General features: G+C 44.2%; 1 protein-coding gene across 1 annotated transcript in view; it reads left to right on the top strand.

Annotated features, from left to right (window-relative positions):
* Window positions 1-2,091: 2,091 nt before the first annotated feature.
* Window positions 2,092-9,508, top strand: part of rftn2 (raftlin family member 2) — a 194,688-nt gene continuing 187,271 nt past the window's right edge. Inside the window, exons 1-2 of the mRNA XM_072478922.1 lie at window positions 2,092-2,519; window positions 2,953-3,102. Of these exons, the coding sequence (XP_072335023.1) occupies window positions 2,961-3,102 (142 nt within the window). The 5' untranslated portion in view covers window positions 2,092-2,519; window positions 2,953-2,960. The remainder of the gene's footprint in view (window positions 2,520-2,952; window positions 3,103-9,508) is intronic.

The raw sequence follows: 9,508 nt of genomic DNA, 5'->3' as shown, positions 1-9,508 counted from the left end.
CCGCTGCAATGTCCAGGTGGCTCTGGCTCATGGCTGCCTGTGAGGTGGCAGCCTTGTCCTGGGCCTCGGCCAGCACCTGCACAGAATGCCCCAGGCTTTCGACATGTGGTGTTGGCCTGGGTGGCATGCATGGTTGGCACCACCTCCTCCATCTGCACGCGGTTGGCCTCCTCCAGCTGTGTGGTACGCAACAGAGGGTGTCCCAGGAGCCACTTCACTTAAGTGCCCAACCGAGGCGAGTGTTTCTGGCATGGTGGATGGTGTTGGAGACAGCTGTGATGGGAAATCAGTGACACCCTCAGACTCCGAGGTTTTCTGAGTCTCGGGTGGAGGGCTGCCGTCCGAGCTGCTCTCCTCGTCACTGCTCGGCTCATGGGGGGCCTCCGGCTGTGGCACTGGCTGGGAGCAGGGGACACCGGATGGACCCGTTCAATCACCAGCAGGTCCTGCAAGACACAAGGCAAGACACATGATGAGACCGTGGGCTGGGGGGTGGTGGGGATAGTGGGCGTGAGGGTGGTGTGGGGGTGAGGCCGAGGGTGATGCTGAGGGTGGTGTGGGGTGAGGGTGGTGTGGGGTGAGGGTGATGCTGAGGGTGAGGGTGGTGTGGGAGCAAGGGTGGTGCTCCACTTCGTATGGCAACTTCTGGCTCCTGCCCACGGTAGCACATTCCACCATTCACCTAGGTGATCCCTGCATGCGAGCTGGCCATTCCAGAGAGGGGATGGGGGTGGGGGTGATGTTGGGGTGGGTGGGTGTTGACACACATGTCACGGGGAACTCAGCAGGGTCTCACTTTGTTGCATGCGGCCGACCTCCACCCCAGTGACCCCCCTTTCCTTCGGGCAGCCGACCACATCCAGGGCCCTCTGCTCTGCCAAGGTGAAGGGCCGTAGGTCTGGCGGTCCCACTCCAGTTTTCTCCCGCTCCCGGCTGTTATGGGCGGCCTTCTCCTGGGGGAGGGAACAGAAAACAACAGTGTTAGACAGTCCGATACATGCACTGAACCCAGGTTTGGCCTCTGACCCCACAGTTGCATCTTGGTCTGCCACCTCTGTCCAGGCAGCCATTATCTGCCAGCTTCAGAAAAGAGCAACTTCTGCCTTTCTCTGACAGCCTGGGGAGATAATGCAGGCAGGCATCATTGAACCATGGGACTGATCTGCTAACGTAGCACTCTCAATCAGTAGAAATCTTGGCAGTGATGCACAGCCACCCTTTTTGAACAGGGAACTGGTTAATAGGCCACATGGATGCAGCATTGTCAGCTGACGGAAGCTTTCACCAATGAAAAAAATTCCCTGCTACTAAATTGCATTTAGAATCTAAATTTAATCAGGTGGAATGGGGTAAACAGAGAGAAAGTGGAAGTGACACACTGTTCCGCTTATAATATTGGCAATTGCATGCTGTTCAAAAAATCCCGGCCTTAGTTTGGGAGAACTGCCTTAAACATTCACTCCATCCACCAGTGTCGTACTGTGTGTGCAGTGTGTATCATTTCAAGGTGTATTAGAGCAACTTGCTAATGCTCCTTAAACAGCACCTTCCAAACCCAGGATCTCTACCACCTCGAAGAACAAGGGCAGCAGTCAAACCATCACCTGCAGGTTCCTCCCAAGTCACACACTATTCTGATTTTGAAATATTTATCTGTTCCTTCATTATTATTGGGTCAAAATCCCGACAAATCCCTCCCTAACAGCATTGTGGGTGTACCTACACCACACAGCTGCAGTGGTTTAAGAAGCCAGGTAACCAGCAGCTTCTCAAGGGAGATTCGGATTGGACAAAAATGCTGGTGTTGCCAACAAAGTCCACATCCCATGAACAAATATAAAAAATGTCTACAAAATGGTATACTTACTTGCGTGTACTGTCGGTTATTTTATATTCAAGACCTGTTTTTAAAATTTAAATGTTTTTTTAAAATGCGCTCTGCATGGAAGGGATCGTTTTGTTTGTAATGATTAAAGAATTGCATTTTTATTGACAATATAATTTCCTGATTCATGGAAAGTACAAAGCTGGTGTATGTACTGGAACCCTCGTGGATTTTAAAACAAATTTAATTCATTGCAGCATTGCCTCAGAAAGGTTTGTGACTTCTATAGTTCAATCTTGCCTAATCCACTTTTTAAACTTAACCAGGGAGGTCTTTCTGTGAAACCAGGACAAAACTATTATATTATCTTGCTGTTTTAATGTAGTTTTGCCGGTTTATTCTCGTCGTACGTGACAAATTTGTTTCCTGAAACAAACTCTTGATTTGATGTGGTTTTCCAAGTATCCAGGAACTATGCTTCAATTTGCAAATGAATGGCTTCAGCAGAATCTAAACCTCTCAGTGTGTTAACCATTCCTCTCAGATGCCAGAAACAGTTTCCTCTCAGGGATTTTACTTCCTTTCTGGAAATGATTTTAGTCTACAACCATTTTGGAACTTTCTACTTCAGACGGAGTTTCCATCTGCTGTTTGGACAGCCATCTGACTGGTTCCAGAGCACTTCTCATCGCAGGTAATTCCGTCCAAGTTTCATTCCTCCTTTTGTTTACTTGTTAATTACCCAGTTTAAGTCTGTGGGGGACAGAAAGCTTGTGCCCACTATTATATTAATTAAAGGCCTTAGTGCAGACTGACGTGGCATGAAAAGCTGTGATAAAGTGAAGCTCTATGTGCAGCATTAATGGTTGTAACTAACGTTTAATTCCGCGCTGCATGCAGGTTTTATGCTTCAAGGGGAAGCAAAAACGCAAATGAGTGACATATGGCTTTAAAAGCATAAGTAGAGCAACAGTTCTGCTGTTTTCGTGAGTTCAGGGGCCCAGTTTCACTTTTAACTGACTTCAGGATTTATGGAGGCCAGAAGGCATAACAGAAATTATAACTGCCCTTTGTTGAAATCAGAGCCACAGAACTCATGAGTAGCTCTTGAATCTGACTGTTTGCAGATCCTGCCATGGGTTGTGGGCTACGAAAGCTGGAAGAGCCCGATGATAGCAGCCCTGGCAAAATATTTTCCACTCTGAAGAGACCGCAAGTGGAAACAAAGACTGATATTTCATACGAATACCTTTTGCTGGATTTTACTTTGGATATTGGTAAGTCTTTTTTGCTCCACTGCTGTTTCTGTTTGAAACATCATTGTTGTTTAATAGTAGAGTTACGAGGTCTGTTCATACTCACTTCGATCAAAAGACAGACAGTTGTTTTTAAACAATTATTTGTACACATTGCAGCCAATCGTCTTCAAAGTAATCAATCAGATAATTGTTCCATAGAGTGAACATCTCACACCTCCAGAAGTGTGAGCAAAGCAATTGTGGTTGAAGTTGTTTTATTTAAACAAAGAAACTTCAGAAATAGTCCTGAGGTCAACCATTTCTTTCAATTCCATGAAGTGAATATCATAAATGGAATGTTTGTGCTGTGTGCCATGCCTTTTCTTTTTTCAATGTAGCAACCTTTAATGCAGGGTGCAAATTTCTCAAAGTTATCACCCTCATCTTAAACTGAGTCATTTGCTGTTCCCAAGACAAATAAACATCCCGAGCTGGCAGCATTCTGGAAACAGAGAATCCAGTGTTCATTTGAGGTTCACATTGTGACAACAAACTAAAATAGTGAACTCATAATCCTTTGAAAACTTTTCCGTCACTCAATAATAAAGCCAGCCCAATCTATTTCTTCGGACTGTTGTTATATTTATTAAAATAACATATTGTTGTATTTAGTGAGTGCTCCGTGACTGAAGTTACCAGGAAGTTAATGCTGCTTGCTTTTTCCCTGACTTTGATATATTTGCAATCCCCTGTCCTCCCTATTGAACCTTTCTGAAGGTGTTCACTCCTGGTCTACGGTTTCATAGAAGCCAAGGGTCACACTTGACTATTTTTCACATGTGAACTTATGCAGTGACTGTCAGCATTTTCTTCTGTTGTGGTGTCCATTACCATTGAACTGATCCCACACGGCATCCATATATAAAAGCACTTTGTAGCACGCGGTCACTTTAGTAATTGGAGTTAAAATCCTGACTGGATTTCACTTGACCACCTGAAGAACACTGAAAATAATTGTTCCAAACCCACTAAACCCATGGCAATTGACACTGGAGCCAGTTAACGAGGATAAACCAGAAATTGGATCTACAGCCAAAATGACTCAGATAAGGAGATTTTATCCCTGCACCTGCAAGGGAGCCAAGCGGCACGGTGGCACAGTGGTCAGCACTGCTGCCTCACAATGCCAGGGACGCGGGTTCAATTCTGGCCTTGGGTGATTGTCTGTATGGAGTTTGCACATTGTCCCCGTGTCAGCGTGGGTTTCCTCCAGGTGCCCCGGTTTCCTCCCACAGTCCAAAGATGTTCAGGTTAGGTGGATTGGCCGTGCTAAATTTCTTTTTAATGTCCACGGATGTGCATGTTAGATAGGGTTAAAGGAATGGGCCTAGGTGTGGTGCTTATTCAGAGGTCTGTGCAATCTCAATGGGCTGAATGGCCTTCATCATAGGGATTCTATGATTCCTGTTATTTCCCTACCTTGGCCTTAAATAGTTCTTTTAAAGCATGAGTAGAAATTGAAGCTCAATGTGTTTGACCTCCATATAAGAATCCAGAATTACTCTTGGTTCATAAACTATTTATTAATAACAAGATGAAAAGATGAATATAAGAAGTAATAACAGAACAATAGTCTAACAATTGTCATGTGAGAGTACCTTTAAGAAATGGGTGTTTATCACTGATGTCAGAGTGTGGGTGGAGCTGGGTGTCTGGTGTGTTTTAGTTTCATTTTCAGTGTTGGAGCTGAAGCCAGACAGAGCGGGTGTACAGTTGATCTCTCTGCTATGAAAAGACTATCTCTTGATCATTTGGTGAATTCAGAATTATAAATGATCTCAGTAGTGAATGTAAACCTAATGTGCTTCTGTAAAAAGGTGTTTCTTCTGTCTTCTGGATGTTCTTTGGGAAGTTATTAAGGATTACTTAGTGTTGTATTCTTTGGGGATTGTATTTGAATTAATGGTTGCTAATATGTTCACTGTATGTTTTAAAAAGGTTAACTTGAGTTCATAGAATAAACATTGTTTTGCTTTAAAAAATACTTTTCCATTTCTGCTGTACCACACCTGTAGAGTGGGCCGTGTGCTCCCCATACCACAGTCTATTAAAAGTTGTGGGTCAGGTGAACTCCATGATACACTTTGGGGTTCTCTAAACCCTGGCCCATAACAAATTGGGGACTTGAGGGGGATAAAAGTCTATCTATTGGATTGGTTTAGTGAACTTAAAGACAGTGAGGGGTGAGCATATAGTGGTTGCTTATCAGGTGTGGTATTCTAGTTTAAGTGGGGAGTGTGTTGTGGACAATGGCTCTTTCAGAGGCTCTGAAGTTTTTGGGGGTGGAGACGGCCACACGCAGTACTTTACGGACAGAGACTAAAAGCAGACTGTTAGATTTGGCAAAAACATTGCAGTTAACATTACCTGACAAAATGTGAAAAGATGTGGTAATTATGGCGGTGGCTAAGCATTTAAAGTTGCCTGAGATACAGTTTGACTCACTGGAAATGGCAAAATTTCAGTTACAAATTAAACAAATGGGACATGAGAAATAATTAAAGCAGCTTGAATACAAGAGAGAGAGAGAGGAAAAAGAGAGAGAAGAAAGGAAAACAGAAAGAATAGCCCTAGCAGAACAAAAAGAAAGAGAAAGGGAGACACAGATCAGGGAAAAAGATAAAGAGAGAGAGTTTGAACTTCAGAAAATGGCCATGAAACATGACAGTCAATTAAAATTGGCAGACGTAAAGGGAAACATACAGTTGGTTGATAGTGATGAAGATAGTGAGAAAGAGCGTCAAAGTCAAAGGCTTGGTGGGAATCTATTTAAATATGTCCAAGCATTGCCAAGGTTTGACGAGAGGAGGTGGAAGCCTTTTTCATTTGAGAAGGTAGCTAAACAAATGAAATGGCCACAGGACATGTCAGTATTACTGATTCAAACAAAGCTGATAGGTAGGGCTAGTGAAGCATTTGCATCACTACTGAAGGAGGTATCTGGGACGTATGAGGAGGTGAAAAAATCCATCTTAGGTGCATATAAACTAGTGCCTGAAGCCTACAGACAAAGGTTTAGAAATTTAAGGAAAGAATTTGGTCAAACATACATGGAGTTTGAAAGGATCAAACAGAGTAATTTTGATAGGTGGATAAGGGCTTTGAAAATAGACCAAACGTATGAAGCTCTCAGAGAAATTATACTTTTGGAGGAATTTAAAAATTTAATTCCTGATGTAGTGAGAACTTATATGGAAGAGCAGAGGGTTAAAACTGCGAGATTAGCAGCAGAAATGGCAGATGATTATGAATTAGTTCATAAATCAAAGCTTGGTTTCCGACATCAGTTTCAGCCTGTGAGGGATAGAAACTGGGGACATGAGAAATACTCAAGTGGTGAAGGTAAAGGTGATCTGATGGGAGATAATAAGGAGAGTGTACCTCAAATTAAAAAAGAAATCCGGGAGGGTGGAAGAGTCATGAAAAGTTTCAAATGTTTTCACTGTAATAAACTAGGCCATGTAAAGTCTCAGTATTGGTGGTTGAAGAAAAGCACTGGGAAGGCTGATGTGGTAAAACAGGATAAGACAGTGGGGTTTGTGAAAGTGGTTAAGGAAAGCCCAAGTGAAGTGAAGGAGGTGCAAAAGATTGTACAGCCTAATCAAGAGGTGATTGATAAGAAGGTGCCAGATCTCTTTAAAGAATTTACTTGAGTGGGTAAAGTTTACTCATGTGTATCAGGAGGAGCAGGTAAAGAAGTCACAATTTTAAGAGATACGGGAGCTAGTCAATCTTTAATGGTAAGAGATGAGGGGTTATGTAGCTTGGGAAGAATGTTGCCAGAAAAGGTGGTAATATGTGGAATACAGGGTGAGAGGAGTAGTGTTCAATTATATAAGGTAAGGTTGGAAAGTCCAGTGAAGAGTGGTGAAGTGGTAGTAGGAGTAATAGAGAAACTATCTTGTCCAGGAATACAGTTTATCTTTGGTAATGATAGAGCATGTGAGTGATGCCTACTGTGATGGATAAGCCAGTGGAAAATCAGACAACTGAAGTGTTGAAGGACGAATCTCCTGGGATTTTTCAGGATTGTGTAGTAACAAGGTCGCAAAGTCACAGGTTAAGACAAGAGGAGAAATCAAAGAGTGAAGATGAAGTTGAGGTGCAATTATCAGAAACGATTTTTGATCAGATGGTTCAAAAAGAACAAGAACAGGTGGAGGATGAGGTGGATATTTTTAGTTCAGGAAAATTGGTGGAGTTACAACAGAAAGATGTAGAAATAAAACGGATGTATCAGAAAGCATATACGGAAGAGGAATCTGAGTGTGTACCAGAGTGTTATTACCGTAAAAGTGATGTCTTGATGAGAAAATGGAGACCTTTACATATGCAGGTGGAAGAAAAGTGGGCAGATGTTCAAGTAGCATTGCAGGTAGGGTATAGAAAGGAGGTGTTGCGAGATGCACATGAGATACCAGTGGGAGGTCATTTGGGAATAAGGAAAACTCAAGCTAAAATACAAAAACAGTTTTATTGGCCTGGACTACATAAAGATGTAGTTAAATTTTGTCAATCATGTCACACATGTCAAGTGATAGGGAAGCCTCCAGCAGTGATAAAACCAGCGCCCTTAATACCCAATCCAGTATTTGAGGAACCTTTTACAAGGGTCCTAATTGATTGCATAGGACCGCTTCCTAAATCGAAAATAAATATATTTTGACGATAATGGATGTGTCTACTAGGTTTCCTGAGGCCATTCCATTACGTAATTATTACAGCTAAAAAGATTGTGGAGGAGTTACTTAAATTCTTTACTAGATATGGACTGCCCACAGAAATACAATCGGATCAAGGATCAAATTTTACCTCAAGGTTATTCAAAGAAGTTACGGATACCTTAGGAATAAAATAATTTAAATCAACTGCGTACCATCCAGAATCACAGGGAGAGTTAGAAAGGTGACATCAGACATTAAAGACAATGTTGAGGGCGTATTGTCAAGATTATCCAGAGGACACAGCTGCGTGGGAACCGGGTGAGGAGCTGGGAAAAGGGGATGGCTAATTGACAAGGGGGGGGGGGGGGGGGTAAAAAGCCCCCCAACCCGGTTGATCACGTGGAATGTGAGAGGGCTGAATGGGCCGATAAAGAGGGCACGAGTACTCGCACACCTTAAGAAACTTAAGGCAGACGTGGTTATGTTACAAGAGACGCACTTGAAACTTATAGACCAGGTTAGACTACGCAAAGGATGGGTGGGGCAGGTGTTTCATTCGGGGCTAGATGCGAAAAACAGGGGGGTGGCTATACTAGTGGGGAAGCGGGTTATGTTTGAGGCAAAGACCATAGTGGCGGATAGCGGGGGCAGATACGTGATGGTGAGTGGCAAATTACAGGGGGAGGCGGTGGTCTTGGTAAACGTATATGCCCCGAACTGGGATGATGCCAATTTTATGAGGCGCATGCTGGGACGCATCCCGGACCTAGAGGTGGGAAAGTTGGTAATGGGGGGAGATTTTAATACGGTGCTGGAGCCAGGGCTGGACAGGTCGAGATCCCGGAAGGAGGCCGGCTGCAGCCAAGGTGCTTAAAGATTTTATTAAGCAGATGGGAGGAGTAGACCCGTGGAGATTTAGCAGACCTAGGAGTAAGGAGTTTTCGTTTTTCTCCTATGTCCACAAAGTTTATTCGCGAATAGACTTTTTTGTTTTGGGAAGGGCGTTGATCCCGAAGGTGAGGGGGACGGAGTATACGGCTATAGCCATTTCGGATCACGCTCCACATTGGGTAGACTTGGAGACAGGGGAGGAAACAGAAGGGCGTCCACCCTGGAGAATGGACATGGGACTAATGGCAGATGAAGGGGTGTGTCTAAGGGTGAGGGGGTGCATTTAAAAATACTTGGAACTCAATGATAACGGGGAGGTCCAGGTGGGAGTGGTCTGGGAGGCGCTGAAGGCAGTGGTTAGAGGGGAGCTGATATCAATAAGGGCACATAAAGGAAAGCAGGAGAGTAGGGAACGGGAGCGGTTGCTGCAAGAACTTCTGAGGGTGGACAGGCAATATGCGGAGGCACCAGAGGAGGGACTGTACAGGGAAAGGCAAAAGTTACACGTAGAATTTGACTTGCTGACAACAGGTACTGCAGAAGCACAGTGGAGAAAGGCACAGGATGTACAGTATGAGTATGGGGAGAAGGCGAGCAGGTTGCTGGCCCATCAATTGAGGAAAAGGGGAGCAGTGAGGGAAATAGGGGGAGTGAGGGATGAGGAAGGAGAGATAGAGCGGGGAGCGGAGAGAGTGAATGGAGTGTTCAAGGCATTCTATAAAAGATTATACGAAGCTCGGCTCCCGGATGGGAAGGAGAGAATGATGTGCTTCCTGGACCGGCTGGAATTTCCCAAGGTGGAGGAGCAGGAGAGGGTGGGACTGGGAGCA

This window comes from Scyliorhinus torazame, chromosome 2 (genome assembly GCF_047496885.1).
Source record: "Scyliorhinus torazame isolate Kashiwa2021f chromosome 2, sScyTor2.1, whole genome shotgun sequence".
NCBI lineage: Eukaryota > Metazoa > Chordata > Chondrichthyes > Carcharhiniformes > Scyliorhinidae > Scyliorhinus > Scyliorhinus torazame.
The sequence above is the reverse complement of the archived record's forward strand: the minus strand, read 5'-3'. Positions and strand labels throughout refer to the sequence as shown.